The sequence below is a fragment of the Catharus ustulatus genome, chromosome 2, assembly GCF_009819885.2.
Source record: "Catharus ustulatus isolate bCatUst1 chromosome 2, bCatUst1.pri.v2, whole genome shotgun sequence".
Taxonomy (NCBI): Eukaryota; Metazoa; Chordata; class Aves; order Passeriformes; family Turdidae; genus Catharus; species Catharus ustulatus.
The window spans coordinates 50,660,204-50,682,652 of record NC_046222.1 but is presented as its reverse complement, the minus strand read 5'-3'; the positions used below and the strand labels follow the sequence as shown (position 1 = coordinate 50,682,652).

Below are 22,449 nucleotides of genomic sequence, written 5' to 3'. Positions count from 1 at the left end.
GACCAAACACTTGGATGTCAACATTTAATGCTTAGGATTTACCATTAGAAAACGAGAAGAAATATGACCATTTTTTCTTTTACTTTAGCAGTAGAAGAAAAACCACAGTATAACCACATACACTTCTTTGGGACCTGACTTACAAAATACTGCTCATGCAGTAGCTGGCAGCATGAAAATGTCTCTCAAACCAGTACATATTTCTATATGTATGGGTTTTTTACAGCTTAGGACTACTCCAAGGTGAAAAAATAAAGCCGTCTTTCCACCTCACTAGCATTCTCAGAATTAACCCTTCAGAGATGTAAAACAGATTTCAGAACTCAATCTCAAGTATTTGATTCACTGAAATGTAAAATACTCCATAATTTACAAAATATAGAAGGCTTATGTAAGTACACGTTATCTGTCACACAAACAACATCAAAAATCCAACACAGATAGGCATCCTACAATTTCTGCTTAAAAAAATCCCACAGGTTGCAAATACCACAGATATCTGCAAGCAGCCAAAGACATGTTGACATTGCTGGGAGATAAAAACAAATCATGTCATTATGATACTTTAAACTCAGGAATCCTGGAAGCAAGTTGTTAAATCTGAAAAAAAAAAAGACTCAGAAAGTGTGAAACAGAACTCTTGATTAAAAACTCCATACCTTTTACTAGATTGACCTATGTAAAACTTTGTCAGTCTGCAGTGTTTCACTAAGACTAACAGGAGACAAAGTTTTGCATTAGAAACTGTGAAATAAAACCAAACAAACAACAGGTTTTTGACAGGGAGGGAGTTTAAATACATTACTGAAAGACCATCAGCAATATCAAATAGTATGTTTCAACTACAAGTTCATTACTTTTCACAAAGACCACATTACAAAGTTCTGAGCAGATTTTTTTCTTTTAAATTAATCTCCACTGGACAGCGGACTACATGTATCAGTCCACACTCCTGCAGTGGTAGCTGTCTCCTCAACCTAGCCATTCAACAATTTAACTTTTTTTCCAGTGGATTCTATTTATTTCTATGTTTATTGCTAGCACATAATCACAACAGATATTGGAAATAAAGTAAGTGGGAAAATCATCTGGTGAGATCAGCTTAGTGTAAAAACTAAGACTTCAATGCACATCAGGTAACTCCCACCGAGCTCAAAGGGAATCTCAGTCAGTGAAGATGAATTCTGCTACGTATCACTTAGCAGAGATTTTTGTTATTTCAAGCAATAACATCTCATCTGGTTTTGTAGCTTGCTTTTCAGACTACTCTAACATCAAAAAGCTGAACTCTTCTCCCACTGAAGCATTCTTTACAGGCAAAAGTATTCTTGACTGAGTAGATCACAGAAAAATATTTATTAAGCTACCAGCAGAGCACCAAACAACAAACTAGACACTAAGGAAGAGCTACTGACATTATCTAGTAGAGGCTTAAATGCTTTGTAACTACAGCTACTGAAGATCAAATATAAAGCATACAGCAAACATTTCTTTCTCTGCAATACATAACTTTATGTTGACACAATGCTCATGTGAAGCTGAGGAAGAAAAAAAACCATTACAGAACATGTTATGTCATTTATGCTTTAGAATAAATTTGAAAAGAATGTTTTAAACTGTATGTTTTGTCTAACTATTCCCATCCTGTAAAAACACCTAATTCTACTCAGTATTGCTGAACATACAACTATGGTATAACAAACAGCTTTGCTGTGAACAGACCTAGTATCTGGGGACAGTGATCCCTCGGAAGATGCTCCATGGTACACACTTTGAGACAACCTGTTGTCAGGTCTAAGCTCTTTGTCATATGCCATCATATTCCACTCCTGGCGTCTGTTCCTGGCTTTTCTAACCTTTTTCACCTCACGGGTGGTGCCATCTATACGCTTTTGCTCCTAATGTCCAAACAAAAGAAATAAAGCATGCAAAGAGAGAGAAAAAAAGGAAAGGAAAAAAGCTGGTTAAAATGCAGTTAGAGTGCATGAAAATAAGACCAGATTTACAGATGAAGCCAAGTCTTCACAAAATTTCTCTGCACTGAAATAAGAATATCTTCTTATGCTAGGAACCTCATTAGTAGCAGGACTCTTGATTTGCCTTTGTTCTGTAAGGATGCATGTGCTACTGTGATGCCAATCTCCTGGTTTTCCTAATAGAGACATCTGACCAATTTTGAAAGCCAGAGAGTTGAACTTCTTCTGACATCATGTCTTTTATTTAGACCACCCTGAAGCACTTGAAATTTTCATCTCCTGAATATCAGACTTCTGAGAATGTTAAATAAGCTCAGGGCTATTCTGGTTATTCATTATGATCACTATCAACAGGGCCTAGAGAAGTATGAAGAAACTGGACAGTCTTTCCTATTCCATAGTCTATGTGAAATTATTTCTGTTTGTTTTACCTTTCTCTCCCTTCTTAGATCTAATTAACTACCAAAAATCCTCCTAATTTCTCCTCCTTGTCGTTTTCCATTCTGATATAAAAATGAATTGCACTAATTCTCTATGCAGTGAGTCAGTAATACTCAGGCCAGCAGAATATTACAGCTTGATAGGTTCATGACAAACTTGGCTGCTCATATCTTTCAACATAACATCAGTATCTCCTAATATTGGGACACAATGCTTTCATACCTTGGAAATGTACTCACCTACTTCTGACTACTCAGTATGAATATAAAAATCATACTGGTGCTTCAACACAAAAAATTGAACAAGATTGCTCATTTCAGACTGAGAAGGGTTTGCTACTCCTTTTCTCAATATTCATGAGAGCATAGGGGTTTTTTTTCAGTCAGCTCTAGATCCCACACCTTAGAATACATGTTTTATCTATTAGTTGGTTGGCATTAGGCTTTTGGCTGCTAGAAAAATAGTTTCTCAGGAAAGAATTATATTGCTATTCTGAGAATGCAGTTAATGAATTGTATTGAGAGAAGAGCTTGGTCAAATTCAGGTAGGAAAGGCTTTTAACTGGGGACTCTAGACCCACAAAATAAGGGATATTAGTCAGAAAGTCATCTCAACAAAAAGTTCATCACAGATAACACAAGTTTTTTACTCCAACTGTGAAACAGCACTGAGGAAATAATTCTGAAATAATGTGTTAGCATTACATAACTAACAAAAAGCTATCAAATTGCTTACTTGCCCTTGTTTTGGATCTCTTGCTTGTTCATGCATGTTTGCATGAGAGACCTGCCAACCCTGCTAACATTGAGAATGACAGAAAAGACTACTTGAAGTTCAACACGCAAATGTTTTGACAACTCTTGCTCATTTCTACAGTAAACAGATTTTTGGTCTGATTTATGTTAAATAACAATGATCATCTCAGCTCTTAATCAGTTCTTCCAAAATATGTTTCCTCCACAAACCTTTCAGAATTACACCAATTTTATGACTGATAACCACTTTTTCACATCAGATTCTGCCAATACAGGATTTGGAGCAGAAAGGACATACTTTATTTTAAATATATAAAGTTTTACTAATTGTCATGGTTGAATATATGCTTGTTAAAAGCTTTTCATCTTTTTCAATTACTTGCTGCAAATGTTTCGGATTTTTTTAACTTTTGACTTTCATCCCAAATCATTTATTAACATTTTATTACCTGAATCATGTTATATTTCAGAAGAAAGCCCAAGTACACCTTTTCACTGAAAACACTTAGTTTTGTCTTCTTTCAGAACAATAATTTTCTCATGTGGAGGTCACAACTACGTATTTCTTGCAAGATTCTAAATAAAATAAATATCCACCTTTTGACCAATATATGATACTACTGAGAAGAAAATAATTTTGATACAATTCCTATACAACAAGTGCTTATATGACTGCTTACAGTTACTGCTTACTATTTAGAAGTTTAGTTTTAAAGAGATCCCTTTTTTTGAACGGAAAGGTAAATATACCTGAATGTATAAACAACAAATAAACACAAAGCTTCAGCTGGTTTTAATTGGATCACATTTCAACTGCACAGGTTGTTCCACACCAGCATCTGTAAGTATGCTAATAAATAAATACACTTGAATCCTTTTTACTCAAGCAGTACTAAACTCTACTGGTAGTAATATTTTGATTAAATATTATATCAATACATCTCTAAAACATTAAATTGTCTTCCAAAACAGTGGGACAGCCCTATTCCTAGCAGCTGACAAAGCTACATATACCTCTAAAAATAGTTTTAAGTTGTTCCTGTAGCAGTTTCATTCCCTTGACAATGGTGACAGCTCTAGCTTTACTACCCACAGCAAAGATGACAGAGCTGAAGGGGAGCCAAAGCCTTTCTAGATAATTAGAGCAGGAAATATTTCTCAGAAAATTAAAGTAATATTAAGAGGAGTTACTTTTTTTTTAACTAACTGTAATAGAAGCTGTGGCAGACAAGTTGGGGCTGTAGATTAAGACAGGAAACAGGTACATCATTCATGTTGGCAGGAAATTATTTCAGCAAACACAAACCATTAGAGCCTTCAAACAGGGCTGAGTTAATAGTAAGTTTGATATTTGCATCAAGAATTAGCAAAGCATATTTCAAGCATCTTAATAAAGAATTAAGGGCTAGTAATAAAAACTACTTGCAATACCTTCAAAAAACTGGAAGCACAAGCCTAGAGTATTTTCCTGACCACAAATTTATTAAATCCTATCAAAACAAAAGTCATCGAGAATCATTTCTGAAATATAACCTTCCAATTTTAAAATTTTACTTGTTTAAACAGCTAATTATTTTCAGATAAAAGCCTGAACAATAAAGAGTAAATCAGAACCTTCCATTGTTTAATCACAACTGCCTTCTCTACAGTAACTCAATTTAGAATACTACCAATACATACCACGTCAAAACTACACTGAACTCTCAGACACTGATCTACAGAAAGTAAAAAAAATAAACTACACAGACTTTAAACTTAGATAATTAAAATTACAGTTTTCTTCAGAAAAAAGTTCATTTGGAAGAGCCAAATCAGAGGTAGCCTGTTAGATATTTTTAATTAAATTGTATACAGAAACAAAAAGCATGATATCTGAGGCATGAAAATTAAACTCCTCAGAAAACTCCTGCTGTAACAGCTCAAGCACTTTGGGCAAATTATCAAAATAATACTGGAAAACTGATTCTCTGGTGCAGGGACTACTCTTAAACATCACCAAGCACCTGAAAAATGGAGGTTAAAAACTAGCTGTGTTTGGTCAGCTGAGTAGATGGCATTTGGATGTTTGGCTTGTGCTTTGCGAAACAATACATGTTTATTTCACCTGAGCAGTTTCTCAACCACTACCAAGTTTTGTGCTTCTGTAGAGTATAAATTGACTAAAGAATTCTCATTTAATAGATTGAAAATTTAAGTTCAGCTATCAAACTGTTAATAAATGCTCTGGATTCATTCCTGGTTACTGCTACCACAAGGACAAGAATAAAAGAAAACATTTAATTCAGCAACCTGTGGAACAAAGTGTGCCTGGGAGACATCTCACCCAAACCATTCTACTCTCTTAAAGGACCCAGACCATGAAATGCTTGAAAAGCATCTTCTGGAAAGCTAAACCTGAGATTTCTCCCCAACACAAAGTGAACTTTATCCATGCTACCTCAAGTCTATGCTGCTCTCTTCTTAGTTAGACTTGGCATATATTTAATCAAATCAAATAGCACTGCAGCTAGAATTTGTCAAGGAGTATTTCTGTGATGTATGGCTATAATTTTACATGGTTGGAATTGAGCATATTTACAATGTAGACTGTTAAAAGACAATTAAAATCTTCAAAAAATATACCATGGATGGAAATAAGCAGGATGTGCTGCCTGAGTTAAAGTCTAAAAGTAACTTATACATATAAGTAGTTTTGTGAAAGTCGTTCTAAAGGAATAAAGAAATGTTCAAGTGATTTTATAAATTCTTATAAAAGCATCTGTATTTTTTCCTTTAAAATCAGAATGGAAAAAATGGGAAATTGGAAAGGAAAAAACTCTAATTATAATTCCTTTCCTCTCCCACTACAATGTTTTTTTCTGGAGCTCAACAGGGACATTTTTCTGGGTACCAATAAGCAGATACTGGCAAAGGATTCAAGAAAGCATCTTGGAAAATAACCACAGCACTCTTAAAATTCAATTTGTTGCCTTCTTAAAATAGACAGGATAAGCTATAAAAATGGAATGTACTGAATCTACAGCCACACAAAGAGGAACAATCTTTCCACGCACACAAACTACGTATGATGTGGCTGCTTTTATGTGCTATTATGACTTCTCCTTTTACCTTTTGTCTCCTCTTTTCTTTTCGCTTATCTTCAGTATCTTGTAACATTTTTTCTTTCCAAAGATCAAAAAAATAGGAAGGATCAGTATAGAACTTCAATCCATCCTTCTTGTCATCCCTGGAAAAACAGCAGAAGAAAAGCTAAAAATACATGAATTAGTATGCTTTAAATCCAGAAAACTTACCTTTGATGATCATCCAAGCCTCAAGCAGATCAATAACAAACCTACCTAACTAGATGTCGATAAATACCACCACTGTCTGCAGCAGCAGCAAAACCACATCCTTTGGTCATAAATCCTACACATTTACCTTCCAATTAAACATTCTTAAAAATTAAATACACTGCAAATGCTGTGCTATACCATTCTTTAAAAATAAATCAATTATTTATGGTAGATTGAGTTTTATCAGTCTTGAAAAATCAAATCTCAATATAGTTTTTCCCTTCTGCTATAATTATTCTCTGCATACAACCAGGAAATAAAGGGCAAAGTACAAGACGGTAAACAATCAGTATTTCCCTACCTATAAGGTGAAAGAATATTCAGAGGTGGTGGTTTGTCACTTTGGTTATAAATATCAGCCACCGGGTTTGGAATGCTGTTCTTTGAAACTACTTGCTGGTCTTGAACTGTTGAGCTCTTGAATGCTTTTTTCATGTTGATATCCTGTAAGGATACTGTAAGAAACAGAAGTACATTTACCACAGGTCTGAAACAAATGAAAGTGGATACACAACATCCATTTTTCACTAATTATTTGAACTCTTTTCAGCAAGTTAACAGAAAGACAAGTTTTTCCTTAGTGGATAATCCAGATATTTAAGCACAAAGGCATAATATGGTAAGCATTACCATATTAACACTGATTTAAGTCTCACCTGGTCCAGAACCTCACTTAAAATAATGGGACTATGGAATGTATCTTGGAATTTGATCCAAGAATGCTGTCTCATGCAGTTGTCCAACTATTTCCCCTTTTTATAAGGCTTGTCCTGGAGTTCTAACAGCAGAAAGACTGGCTTCAAGACTGAAACACAAGGTCTGCTATTCCTCTGACATGGTGTGTTTTATAATTGCACAGGGTATCAATACACATTCTAGCCCATTCTAAGCATAATTAAATTACAGCTGCAACAACCTCCTGTGAGAGGCAGAGTTCCACTTATTTTTCTCTCTTGCAACTCCCATGCCTTCCCATATAACTAAACACTCCTTGCTCTTAAGTTTTGATCACGTCTCTACAGAGAGAAACACTTACACTCTCGTACTTCACTTTCATCTTTTCACATACACAGCTCTGGGGAAAACACCACCAGGCTTTTCATTCTTTCTTTTCAAAGGAAAGACTGAAGTTGGTTTAAATTGTTCCTGCCACTTTTATAAAGACTTTCTTTTACTCTTAATACAAGTTTTCATGAGATGCAGCAATCACCATTAAAGAAGATCCACTTAAAGGCTAATCGCAATTTAAACGTGGCAGTAAGCTCTTGATATCTTCTACCCCAAAGCACCCTGAAATACAGGTTTTAGACTGCAGTTGAAGAGAATGTTGAAGTCTTCACTGGGTTGTCTACAATGACACTGCATAATTTTTGAAAGAACTTTCTATCCAAACCTTCCTGTAAGCATAAGGTATTTCAGGCAGATTTAGATGTATACATCTGAATTGTTTCATTCTTGTTTGATGGAAGACATTCAAAGGAATATTTTTTTCTGGAGATATTTAGAATAAGTTATTTATATAGTTTTGAAAACTAAACCTCAATTTTTAAAAAATGTTTTTCCAACTGCAGTTTTTAATATATAAAATATATTTTTTATACACTGTATTAATTATAGCTACGAATATAAGAAATCACTGATGCAATCAAATCTGAGGGAATTTTAAAACAACCTTGCAACTGACATTTTGCCTAAATGCCAAAGCTATTCAGAAACATACTATTTCTGACAGCACAATTAATTATTATGAAGACTTCAACTTCTACAGGGAAAGAGCTAATAAAACTTACTACTGACACTAAGGTGACAGCAGTTTGTATATACAGCTTATTAATATGAAGCATGATTAGCAATGCAAGAGTAACAACTGCTGCCAGTTTAAAATAAACACTGATTAAATTCTCAGTCCATACACTAGTTTCCCCTTTCAAAAGATTGCATTTAATTATTCTCCAAACTCTGAAAACTAGCTGGGTGGTACTACATAACACTGATGAGACATTAATGAGGCATTTTAAAAAAGAAAAAATGGGGGAGAACAGCAGCAAAACCAAGATCAGAACTGCATTTCCAAAAGTACAGGATATTAATATCACCTAGTTTGCTCATAGTACCAACACAATATGACTCAAAAACTAAGCTAAATAGTAAGCCCAAAGGAGCTTAGTTTATGTTCCCATATAGCTCTTGACTCCTAAAGACAGCAAAATGCAGGTGTTTGTACCAAAAAAAAATCAGAGTGGTTTGGTTTGGAGGAGACCTTAAAGATTATCTCATTCCAATCCTCCTACCATAGACAAGGTCACCTTTCACTTAACCAGGTTTCTCTGGAGATAGGGCATCTACAGCTTCTTCGAGCAACTATGATAGTCTAACAGTTAATACATTCCAAAACCATAAAACATGACACATAATGATTGCCAGACAGTAACCAGCTAAAAAAGGAAGGCTAAATATTACACTATTACACTATTCAATATCAACAGTAAAATTTAATATTGGCACTAATAATTTATATAAACTACAAAAATCTGAATGGCAAGTAAAATACACACACCATATAAATAGTATTATTAAATATATCACAAGTAGCATTAACTGTGTCAATATTACAGTACTGTACTGATGTAAAAAACTTTTACATTTCAGTAAATGTCAGGAATCATCTAAACAGAAAGTACAGGCATTGGCTGGCTCAGACATGTAGCATGGAGGCCAAGACACATGTTAACAGCTTTTAAAGTTCGATGAAGAAATACTTTATCTACCCAAATAAGTGCTTTCAAACAATATAATGATGTTACTTAAATATTTTTTTTAACTGTGTATCTATGAAGTGAATGACCAAGCTTATTAGCAATAAATATTCTTAAAGGAAATATACTAGTGAATAGAAGCCCCTAAAGAATTTCACCTTGTTGATCCAAACACAGTACCTTGTTTAGATACAGAGTATTATAAAATCTTTGACCACAGAACAGACTAATGTACTAATGTAGTTTGAGACTACCCTACCCTGAAATTAATAGGGACACTCAGTGTGCCAAACCTTTTCCAATATTCTGACTTACTTCCACTAAGATCTATATTTATTCATTTATGATTTACTACATTCACAAATTCAAAGTTTTCCTCGTGAAAAAGGCAGCTTAATAACTCCATTGCTACAGGGGCTTCTTGATTCAAGAATACTTTTACTTGCTCTGCTAAAGTGATTATTCCCAGCTTGCCTTACTGAGACAACAAGATGAAATATCAGCACAGTATTACTTTGAAAAGACAGAGGTTATTGTGCAATTAAATACTGCGGTCTTGTCAACATCACTTCTGGCTCAGTGCTTTCATGCAATTACCTACCCTCTTCCACTGTTGAATCCAGCTGGGTGACTTTGACAGCAAGGCGATCAATTCTGTCTTGGAGGGAATTTGCTCTGATGTAGAAGCTGTTGGCCTCATTAAACAATTCACCAAATATGTCTTCAGCATGCTTGCCTGTGTAAGAAAATAGACAAAGAAATCCCTTTGCTGGTGGCTTACAAAACACAAGACAAATAGTTTCAATATCATGAAGTATAATAAAACACAGTAGCTCTAGGATTAGAACAGTGCAGTGTGTCATTCAGCAAAATTTGGGTCAACAAATTTGTACAAAAAAGTCAAAATATACCATAAATTCTGCTTGAAGTCTATTCTTCTGGACATCCTGGTTAGCAGTCTTCTTAAAAACACAGAGAGACTTACAAATTCTAATCCTCATGTAGCTGAACTAGTGCCAACTGACAGACAAACGAGCATTAAAACCTGCCTCTGCGATGAAAAGGCCTAAAGTCACTGCAGTCCATAAAAGCTTCTGAAGTACCTTTTGAAATTAAAATCTTACAATCTATAGTAGGTAAGATTTAATTTTAAGCACAAGCACAGGTCAACATCAAAATTAAAGCAGCGTGAAATAGATAATTCTCCTGCAAGGCAGCCCACTTACCTATACAAACAGTGACTGCATACACTGCTGTCCCTGAAGCCATTTGAGAGTCAGAGGCCACTGACCACATTTACCCACGGCCATTTGGACTTGGTACACAACCTTTCCAGCCTCCCTTTCACCAGTTGTATGTTCTCAATCACTGTCAGAGTGGACAGCGCAGTCCAGATCACCAAATCACTGAATCAATTAGGTTGGAAAAGACCTCTGACATCACTGAGTCCAACCTATGTTCAAACTCTATCACATCAACTAGACCATGATACCAAGTACAACATCCAGTCTTTCTTTAAACATCTCCAATGGATGGTGACTCCACAATCTCCTGGGCAGCCCATTCCAATGTCTAATTGCACTTTCTGTGAATAAATTCCTCCTCATGTCCAACCTAAACCACTTCTGAAGCAGTTTAAGACTTTGTCTTCTCATCCTGTCACTGGTTGCTGCGGAGAAGAGGCTGACCCCACCTGGCTACCCCCTCCTTTCAGGCAGTTGTAGAATGATGAGGTGCCCCCAAGCCTCTCCTTCTCCAGGCTAAACACACCCAGCTCCATCAGCTGCTCCTCAGACTTGTGCTCCAGACCCTTAACCAGCTTTGTTGCCCTTCTCTGAATCCACTCCAGCACCTCAATGTCTTTCCTGAACTGAGGAGCCCAGTACTGGACACAGTACTCAAAGTGTGGCCTCACCACTGCCTAGTATAGATTTGTAGCCTCAGGCCCTTCCCTGAAAGGGCTACAGTGGACAGAAGGTGCCACGCGATAAACCAAATCCCTGCTTGCTGCACGGATCATTGTGCACTGTTCTCCCAGAGTTCTCCCAGAGAACTGTCTTCATACTCAGTCCACAACTCTCACCTGCTCCAGATCAGTGGTTCTGGATCCCCAGTTTAATAGTTCACCTGCCCCATAACTTCCCCTACAAATTTCAGATTCCACCCAAACTCATTGCTCCCGCTCACTGAACTGATGGCCCCTCCTACCCAGATACTATTCCATTTAAGATGTCTCCCTCTGCAATTTCTGCAGCCAAATCTCCTCAAGAAATCCTTGTAAAAATTCCTGCCTTCTCCATTTATCCATGTTTTTTAAACAACAGCAAGCTTTCAAATCTTACTTCTGAATTAAACTCATCTTGTTATGACCTGTATCAAGAAGAGTCTGAAGAGTAGAAATGGAAGGGAAGAAGTAAAATTATCTAATAGTTGGAAGAATATGGAATATGCATTAACCACCTAAATGACAGGGACTTTGAAAAGAACAGCCCCTACTGATATTTTAAGTTGGGTCCAATAACCAACCTTAACCCTTTGCAAAGAAAAGTAAAAATACAGTGAAAATTTCAGTGTAGACCCCATCCTATGAGCATCTGGAGATAATAATTCCATGTAAAAAAATGGCCACAATTAGGAAGCCAACAGGACAATCTGCTTCTCTCTTGGATCACTTACGTGAAGGAAACAACATCTAGACTAATCCATTATTGGAAAACACTGTTTGTGAATCACAAGAAAAAAAAGTGATTGCCGCTGAATGAAGGACTTTACCAGTAACAGTTTTCAATACCACATGTAAGATCAGCCAATAACTAACACAAAATGTCAAGGTATGTCAGTGTATGCAAGCTCATATATATGTGCTTCATATGTATACAGAAGGTGGATAAGAAAGGTATGCTATATACCTGCTCCTAATCTTCCCCTCCCAGACAAAAGCCACACACAACCACAGAAAAGTTGAAGTTCAAAATCATCTGGTCCAATTCCCGGCTCAAAGCACAATGAGACAGGACTCTGACCAACTGGGTTTTAAATACTTCCAAGGATGGAGGCTCCACAACTCCTCTGGGCTACCCATCCCAGTGTTCAACCACCTTCACACTAAAAGTGTTCTCTAAGTGTTCCCAGCAGTTAGTTGAAATTCATTTACAATCCCCACTTGATTTAGTTGCTCCAGATGAAGATGTTATTCCAAGCTATGGAAAAAATAAGCTTTTCAACTCTTCAGCTAAATAAAGCAGTTATTACATTCTTCAGCCACCAGTATTCAGAGCTCAATCAATTTTAATAGATGTTAGTTTATGTTAATATATTGAAATCAGCCTGCTGAGAGGACTGCCACATCCTATGATTAAACACATCACCCCTAGAAAAGTCAAGGAGATGGATGTTTGTCAGTTATCTTTTAGAAGACAAAGTAGGAGAATATTTCTTTTAATATTTGATTTTTTTCAACACTTGCTAGCCCAGAACATGTGAAAGACACAATGTCAATCTCCTGTCTGTGAAAACAGTGACATAGTAAAGCAGGATTGGAAATGCTGTTGCAATTAACATGATGCAGTAAGTTTTAGGAAAAAAAATAATAGTTCAAGTGTTTTCTATGTTGCCATTGTTTAAATTAGATCTTTAACAAAACAGAAACAAGCAGGAAAAAAGTATGCATCTTTCAATTTAAGAGCTCACTTTGGTACTGTAAGACAGTAATTTAAAAACAATAGGTATTGCCATCTCCTTTCCCACAGTACCTCTAGCATGATACTTAATGACAAAAAAGCAAACTTTCCAACCCAGCCTAACTCAGCAGTACTAGAGAAGAGAGTGACACAGATGGATGCAATGTGCTCAGGCCTGCTTGAAAACTAGTGAAACTGAGCTAATGGCCAATCTACCCAAGAAAATACTAAGAGGCAAGTTGGTGGATGTTCTCTGCATGAAAGTCTTCCAAGTCTCCACAGATTACACTTCCTCCACGCTACTTACAGGTACAGGCTGCAAATGCTTCCGTGTCATTCCCTTCCGATAGATTCTCTCCTCCCCAGTGGAGGTGAATCCCCTAGACAAGATTCTGCCTTACATAATAGTGCACAGTTATATACACAATGCTGCTCACTCTGCCTGTGCTTTAAGTCAGCTGGCCGGAAACAAAATCAAATCTGAAAACATAATACAGAGAAAGCTCTCCTGAGAGCACATTCCCTTTGGATAGGAACTTGTTCATGTCTTATGAAAAGAGCAGAGGTAGAAGCAAGCCAAGTTTGTATGCAACAGTACAGACCTGCCAGTTTTTAAAATCCACACTGAACTCACAGTGCAACACTAAAAAACCAGCATGACTGCAAGATAGACCTGAACTTGCTCACTCTACACCTCAAGCTGTGGGAACACCAACCAGCTCTGATGCTGTCAGCAGGAGGTACTACTTCAGCTCCAGTACAGTTTTTTTCTGTGATAATTTCCTTTTTCCCAGCTGGCTCAAAAGACAGGCAAAGCAAATGCTGTCTGCAGGAAAAAAAACTCTCTGCAAACATGACATATTTTGGACTGTGGATGAGAATTGGTGGCACATTTCACTTGTTAAATACCGTGTATCCATCTGTTAAGACTAAGGACACATCATTTATTTGCACAGATCTTTAACTTGACACTAACAGAACTCCAGGGGCTGCCTACAAAGACTTCAGATGACCCTAGAAATCCACTAAGGGAAAATTGCAGGATATGAATATAAGTAGTCAGTTCCTCAGCAACAATCATAAGAGGATCTACATACACAGTCTGAAGATTAGTCCCAAGACCAAATCTGGATAAATGAAAGCTGCACACATTCCTAGCAAGTCAGACAAGTAAAAAGTGTATTATCCACACTTGGACAATCATTGCGCAATACCAAAATGAGGTCTTATCACATCTCCTTCAGCATAATTAGAACATTAGACATTTTTCTCATTTTTCCAAAACTCACGGATGTCACTACTAAGTAAATGTCTGAGAAAACAGTAAATGAAACTCAATGACCACGCAAACAAAAATTAACTCTAAATAACAGACAAAATTGTCAGCTGCTGTTCAAGAAAGATCAGATCACTTGCAAGCTTATCTGAAAATACTAACTCAACGCTTAGCAACAATCAAAATTCTACAAATTCTTAGGGCAATAATGATAAAAAAAAAGCTGTTTTGAATATTTGGAGTTCTCAACATCACCTTAAAAAACTCACAACATACCCTAACTTACATATCCAAAGCAGAAATACAAAACGGTTTCTATTCAAGAAGATCAATTACAGATCAGGAAGTTTTAACCTGGCAAAGAAATCACCAGGAGAAAGGGTTAAAGAATTAAAAAAATCACAAATTATTATGGAAATGCACAAGATGAAAGCACCTTTCATTATTTTTTCATCACACTAGAATGAGAAGGCATCAAAAGGAAGAAACAGGTCAACTTCCATTGTGGAACATTCTGCCACAGGGTCATGGGTCAAGAAAAAGGTGCAATCCCTATTTCAAAAGATCTAAGCAATACCACAGATGATAGTTTTACAAATGCTCATTACATAGGATGATTCAGATAGACCTCCAGCTCAGAAAAATCCCTAAATCACTAACTACTGCAAAGAGGAAATGCTGTGTTTCTTGTTCTCTTTCCGTAAGCAAAGGTTTTTTCCTATCATCATGAACTGAACACCAGTGGGCCCCATAGTCTGAGATCCATACAGACTCTCAGTTTTAAAACCATGTCCATTTACAAAGCAAAGCAACTGATGAAGCAGTAATTTCTTTTCTAGGACGAGCGCTATCAGCACAAACAACAGCTGCTGATTGTTCAAGACTGTCTGAAAAACATCTCTTATCCTTTTCATCAAAAATATTGTTCATCTTGTAAACACTCCAGTCATGCTTCTAGAACTGCTAGTGGTGGTGTCACCTGACAGGTGTGGTGTGTAGGCTATACTGTACAGAGCTGATGCTAGCCTACCTCAACAGCAGCCAGCAGGTTTGTTCAGCAAATGGCATCCTTTCAATGTGCCTAATTTCATTCATATGAATTGAGCACACATATATATAAAAGAGAAGGCTTAAGGAATACTAGCACACTATGAAAAACTAAAATTTCAGTCAAATGTGTCATTTGATGCCGAGAGGCAGAAGAGTTTGCTGGCTCAATCCTACAGAACTGAAAGGCAAGAACTCAAGTGTTGGTCTTGTTTCTTGCACTAATTGTTCTCACCTTAGAAAATTTCAGGTATTCTAAGCTCCAGTTTTTTGGTTGGGGCTTTTCTTGGTGGTGTTTGTTTCCCCTGCTTGTTTGTTTTTCTGTCAATTTGTTTTTTGAGTGGGGGGAGGTCTGGGTTGGGCTTTTAATAAACTTCAAAATATAGAAGAGCATAAAGGCAATTAAATAGCATATTATTACAATACATAAGTGGCAATGTCCCATACCATACTTTTGCTATTTAAAATAATCCATGTCAAAGCTTTTCATCTCTTCAGTTTTTCATGATGAATCAAATACTTGCAGGAAGTTACAGATACTTACTTAAGCTGCTTAGCTGGCGTATGATAGCAGCAAGAGTGCTATTCGTTACACATTCCAGTTCACTTGTAATTCCCTCTGGCAGAGCTCCTCGGCAGAGATGCCGTGGTTCAATGTTCCTTTTCACCAAAGGCATGGCTCACAATCTGGAATTTACAAACAAATACACACGACATTTACAAAAATGAAATTAAGAGCTCTGAATGAGTGTAGCACACATTCTTTTTTTCTCCAAAAAATATCTCACCTTTCTTCTTTTAAAGCCTTGCTTCAGCCTTCCCTCCAATTCTGTACAATTCCTACTGGGGCACTGGAGTTGTGCACTCATGCCAGAATATGACAGGAACACAGCAGAGCAGCAGAAAATTCAGGCAATACAGGAAATTTAGGCTTTTTGCCTTAGATTTGATGTAAGATTTACTGTATGCACAGACTTGTGCTGCAGTTCCAGAATCACTGGACTTCAGTGCACAGTTGCATTTATAAAAAACTGGCAGTCCCCACAGCAGTGGCAGGAAAGGTCGCTGTCTGGAGCAGGTTGGCATCCTGCCTTGGCAAGCTAGCCACCACCAGATCGACCAAACACTACAGCCCCCAATTATGGCAGACACCGACCTACCCCAGCTCTGACAGTTCTCAGTAAAAAAGATAAATCCATCTGATACGTAAGGGCAAGTGCCTCTCAGAATCAGGCTGTGTGAAGATTGGTTTTCTACAGGTGGTGCTGCACGGCATTCTCCATGGGGTAAGGGAAAGCACTTGAACAGCTTTTGGGAACATACTAGACAGATGCAGGAAGACATTTATCTGAGAAACTAAGATTGTCAGAACTGGTTTTCTTGGCAAAATGAAATAAATGAGGATATCTTGGTTCCAAACCAGGCTAATGGGAGGGGCCAAGACACTGTTATTTGATACCATCTCACATCACTGCCAGGGGCAGGGAAAAGGGATTCCTCTTTCATTTCCATAAAACAGTGCATTCCTCTACTGACACAACAACCTGGCTTTGGTCAAGTCAGGCTCTGCAATGAGCATTTTTGCACGTGAATCACTCTCTCTTTTTACATACTTTCCTAATTAATACTGTTGCTGCTAGTGTTTGTTTACTTATCTCATTGCTGTTTCCAGTAAATTATTCTATCTTAAGCTGTGATCTTTGCCATTTGTGCATCCAGTTCTCCTCTCTGGCCACCCGTGGGCTAGGGGGCAGAGGAGGGGGAGAAGGGGAGAGAGCAAGGGATAGTGTGGTTTGGAAAGTCTCAGGGGGGAGAACTAAACTGTGGAGTACCATTCCTAAACCACGACAGATGGGGTAAACAAATACAAAAAGAGATCTCAAAGCACCACAAAAGGGCACAATGGCATAGAAAACCCTGTCCTGCAGAGAGCAGCTTTGAGAGCAAAGGAAGCCCAAGTGAGACAGAATTCTCCCAAAAGGCAAACAATATAAAACAAAAACATCTAAAGCAGTTTTCTTCAAAACTACATTAACACAACAGTCAACTTGATTACATTTTTAACAACAATTCAATGTCCATGTACTACTAATGAATAACATTCTGTTTAAAACCATGTGGCATGGAAATGTTGTGGAACAAGAAGTCATTATTACCAAGGACATAGTTCATTTGGGAAAGACTCAGCTGAAAATTTATTTTTTACTATACTAAAGTAATTAAAGTAGCCTTTCAATTTCTCTAATTAAAATCACATAAGTAAATTTAAAAATCCTTTTGCCTTTCAAATGTTGCACAGTAATTTTTGTAATGACTTCTGCCTGAAGATTTAAAATATTTTATTCTCAAGAACATTTCTAAAAGCTTAACAACTTTAATGAACAAAAAGCAAACTATTTAACTCTAAGACTATTTCATAACAGGTCAGGAAGGAACAGGCTCATTACTTCTAAGCAGTAGTCTTGAATTATATCGCACGTGTTTCAATTTTAGTATGTCAGAATTTAAGGTTAGCTGAGTTTGCTAAATTTTATGCAACACATCAGAGGGAACAGAGTAACAGTTTCTGTACTTGATTAAAAAACCTTCCTGTTTCTGTTCTACGTTTTTGTATTCCTCTACAAACATACATATTTCAAAATACTGCTTCAAATCCATTGCAGACACTCTTCTGCACCTGATCAAAAATAAGTCAAATCTGGAAATTCACTATTACTGAAGGGCAACATCTAGCACCAATGCTCTGCAAACAGGCTAGTGCATTGGAGCTACGAAATAGAAGTCATTATGAGGAATTCTTTCACTATAATGTGAATGAAAAACAGTGAAAACACATTTCATATAAACATAATTTATAGGAAATAAATTAAAAGGAGCACAAATTTAAATTTAGTTTCAGTATGACAAGGGCCACCAGAAACAAGCCTGTTTTTCCCATGGCTTTTCTGTCTAGCAGTTTCAGAGCTGCTCCTGCCCTCACCTTCTGAAGTACACCCAACTCCCTCACTAGCCCACACAACACACTGGACTCAGTCAGAATCTGGCTGGACACTGACCAGCTAATTGTCTGCTACGTCTTGAAACACCTACCACACTGAGTACAACCAGAATGCCTTCCACCAGGAGCTCTTATTTAAGTCCCTTTTCCACATAATGTTCTTTCTTGCCTGTAAAAGCTAATTTGAGGAAAACATACAACTGCGGTTTGAGCTTTTCATTTTCTTGTCACTTCTTGATGAAATTGCTCCGGTGTGTTGAAGGGCTACCAGGAGAGTGACAGACCAACACAAGAAATCCCATTTCTCTAAAGAGCGGGTTAAAGCACACAACAGGGCTGAGGGGTAGGGGAAAATGAACAACTTTCATATTTGAATGCATGATTTAAATTATTATGTAGCAACCTCATTTCAGTAACAACCTCAGTTTGAAGTTTAATTCCAAAAGGTAAACTGAACACTGATAAGTAAATATATGTAACAAATTAGGCAATCCACTACGGCTCCTGATCAGAGGAAAAGTAAAAAAGAACTTTGCAACTGCAATAAGCTCCTTCTAATTTAAAACCTTGACCTAACTGAATTAAATAATTTAAGACCTTTTCAGATATTAACCCATTACAAAGTAAAAAGCTTGTGTCCTTATTACTAAAGCACAACCACCTTTTTCTTCACCACACGCAATTCAGATTAACTTAATCCTTTCTAAAGGAAATGCATGAGAAGTGAAGCTAAATTAATTTCAAAATCTGTGTAGCAAGAAGTTAGATCAAATGTTAATCAAGACAAAACAGGCCTCTGAATTACAGGGTCTTCAGGAGACACAACAGACTAAACAGAGTGTGTTACCAGGAGCAGAAAACAGAAATTTGCAATGGCAATTCCACTTCCTTCCACATTCATCTTCCATCTTTTTTGAGTCACACTCAGTCCCAGTTTCTTCCTAAACAAGATAGTCACCGTGATGTCACTATATTAAGTACACTGGCATTTAGAAATCATATTCAGTTTTGCAATAAAGAGATTTAATAACTTATTTTCCCTTCTTCCATGGTTTAACCCTAGCCAACACCAAGCCCCACACAGTTGCTATCTCTGTCCCCCAACAGCTGGATCAGGGAAAGAATCAAAAGAGTAAAAGATAGAAAACTCATGGGCTGACATTAAGACAGTTTAATAGGGAAAGCAAAAACTGCATATGCAAGAAAAGCACAGCAAGGAATTAATTCACTGCTTCCCACAAGCAGGCAGGTGTTCAGCCATCTCCAGAAGAGCAGGGCATCCATCGGGGACTCAGGAAGTCAAAGTATTGCATGGTCACTCCAAACATCCCCCTCTTCTTCCTCCTTCCTCTCCTCACTTTATACACTGAGCATGATGTCACATTGTCTGGAATATTCCCCTGGTCATTCTGGGTTGCCTGATCCAGCTGTGTATCCTCCCAAATCTCGTGAGCACCCACCCCCAGTATTCTCCTTAACAATGTCAAAGTACAATAAGCAGAAAAAGCCGTAGCTCTGTGTCAAGTCCTGCCCAGCCGTAACATCTTTAATTTATCAACCCTGGGTTGAGCACAAATCCAAAACACAGCTCCCTACTAGCCCCATGATAACTCTACCCCAGAATAAAACAGAACACCTTCCTTCCACAAATAATTGAGGAGTCTAATGCAAATGAATCATTATTTTCAAAAATTACGTTAGTGCAGGAGATTGTTCCCAATCCTAAATTTGTAATTTTTTAACTCATTTTTACCCCAGCTAAGCACACAATAAAACCAAAGACTTATAATTTGGATAATTGGGTTAATCTCCCCTGTGAGGCCACCTATGCTTGACAGCTGCCTTTAAACCATCAGTTGCATCTAACATGAGAGATGAAGAATCTAGAAAGATGCTATACAGCACAACTGGTTGAAGTGGAAATACGAGACATTAGTGTCAGACCAGAAAAATCAGAGGAGTCAAAAGAGAAGAGAGGAAAAACTAAGAGGGTGAGATGTCGCTTAACATCTCACTAAACCCTGCGTGCCTCACTGGACACGGATCAGATTCGACATCTGGCTGGACTGAACTCTGACTGGAGTACAAATGGACACTGCTCTCCAAACCCTCCAGGCACTAGCAACTCGATTTCCACATGCATTCTGAAAGGACAGGGCATCAAAAGCTTGAATTAGCTTAGATCAACCCATTAAAATTCACATTTTCCATGCTTCCTCAGTATTCCCACCTCCCTTTCTCTTCTTTCTCTCTTCCCCTCCCATAAAAACTTCCATAACAACTCCATAACAACTTGCCTCCTGTCTTAAAATTAGAAGACACTTATCACAGTAGTCATTGTTGTAGAGGCAAGTGTGGTACAGAAAGACTTAATCAAAGCATTTTTTCTTTTCTTTGCATGCTTCCCCCACAACAACAGCAGTACCACTCCAGGTCAGCTCGACCACCTTCCCCTGGACAGCAGCTGTTAAACTGCATGCAAGAAGTCTGACACTGCCTCGGCAAGTCACATTCTTAAAGAATCATGTAGAGAGCAGATGTACAGTAACAAACTTGAAAGATGACAAACACCATGTGCAGTCTTTCCAAACAACAGCAGAGTACAGCTATTACAAGAGACAAGCTGGGTTTTTCAAATATTTGAGCTACTGGCAAAAACTCGAAGTACCAGCTGTTCCCCAAACCTGCCTTTTGTCCTTTCACATCCCCAAAACATCACTGCAATATACACGAGTGCTAAAAATATGTACCTGAATTTCATGGTTCTTTCATTTCTTTACATATTCACTAATACCACACAACAAATTCCAATTCATTAAACAGCCTCTCTACTTATGAATGTTTACTTATTACATTTTCTCAAAGACACTGTTCAGTTCCTTTTTAAGCTCTTCAGAGATTTCTTCTTACATCCTCTAGTAAAATATGACAAAGCTGAACATTTTACCATGAAAAAGAGCTTACTATGCATCAATTCTAAATTCTCCCTGAATATAGTCTATTCTTTTCAGAGAGCTTTAGAGCTTTCCATTGATGAATCTCCCAGATCCCGATAAAAAGAGAACATACCATAATTCTCCTTCTATGGAGAAGAAAAACGAGACAGACTGAATACACAGCTTGCCATGAGTAATGTACCAGATGGGATTCCATTCAGGATTAAACACCTAAATTTGTAAGACTACATATATATGAGCTCAGCAGAAGCCCAGAGAGCAACCAAATCCCTGCATCCCTTGACAGATACAAGAATGACACAGTGAGTGTAAGCTCTGATAGGTACTCACCAAAATTTCAGTGTCTGAAACTAGAACTGCATTTCACCTCATCAAAACCAAAATACCATTGGTATGCTCACATCAAGCCACACAACCAAGTTATACTACCTTCTAATCACACTCTCCATGTCCAGGGCATTTCAACATTTAAAACCTTTACAGACAGTTAAGTTTTCCCATATCTAACATCCTAACAGTCAATTCAACACACAATTTCCATCTCTGAATGGCATCCAATTTGGTAATACTGCCCATTTTCCTGTTCAATTTTGTCATTCTAGAATAGCCTGCCATCACCCACCTTCAAGATTCACGTGTGTGCTAAAATTAGAATAGAAAGGAAAGCAGAAAGACCCCAAGCATCAGCTTTGGAGATGCTCTCCCATTTCCCATTTCTTCCCCATGGGGCTGCCATTATCACAGATTTCCATGTCCTCCAAAGGCTCTTCATCTTTCACAAGATGAAAGAAAAGAGCTACATGAAGAGTAAACACTGTTATCCCTCCTATCCTGATGGAATGAAACGAATAAATATGCCTTTAATGCATGCTCCTTTCTGGTTTTTCCTTATCCTAAGTGACAGCTTGATGTTTGTGAACCTTTCCTACTTTCCATCTCTGAATGTCATTTACTACCTGATCAGTAATGACAAGTTAAAAACAAATAAACCATAACTAGCATATATTCTGGAAATTATTGAATTCAAGATTTATCTAATGTCATTCATCTGCACTTTCAAAAGTTAGGGTTTTTTTCTTTTTGTTTTTAAACTGGCTTCAATCTAACAAGAATTTTAATCCACATTTTGTACACTGCAAAACAATACAGAATAAGTCATCAGTTACTGTTTCACAGTGCTAATACCCCAGAATTATTTTTATCGAAAGGCATCCAAACAAGTCTAATT

General features: G+C 37.3%; 1 protein-coding gene across 4 annotated transcripts in view; it reads right to left on the bottom strand.

The window, feature by feature from the left end:
• Positions 1–22,449, bottom strand: part of LOC116992894 (wiskott-Aldrich syndrome protein family member 3) — a 63,282-nt gene that overhangs the window by 5,186 nt on the left and 35,647 nt on the right. For 3 of the 4 annotated variants that reach the window (XM_033053004.1, XM_033053002.1, XM_033053003.1), the window contains 5 exons: positions 15,811–15,953; positions 9,865–9,999; positions 6,809–6,962; positions 6,281–6,398; positions 1,723–1,898 (listed from right to left, as the gene is read on the bottom strand). In XM_033053004.1, coding sequence (XP_032908895.1) covers positions 1,723–1,898; positions 6,281–6,398; positions 6,809–6,962; positions 9,865–9,999; positions 15,811–15,943 — 716 coding nt within the window. In that variant the 5' untranslated portion in view covers positions 15,944–15,953. The remainder of the gene's footprint in view (positions 1–1,722; positions 1,899–6,280; positions 6,399–6,808; positions 6,963–9,864; positions 10,000–15,810; positions 15,954–22,449) is intronic. The other variant, XM_033053005.1, reaches the window with a different exon arrangement.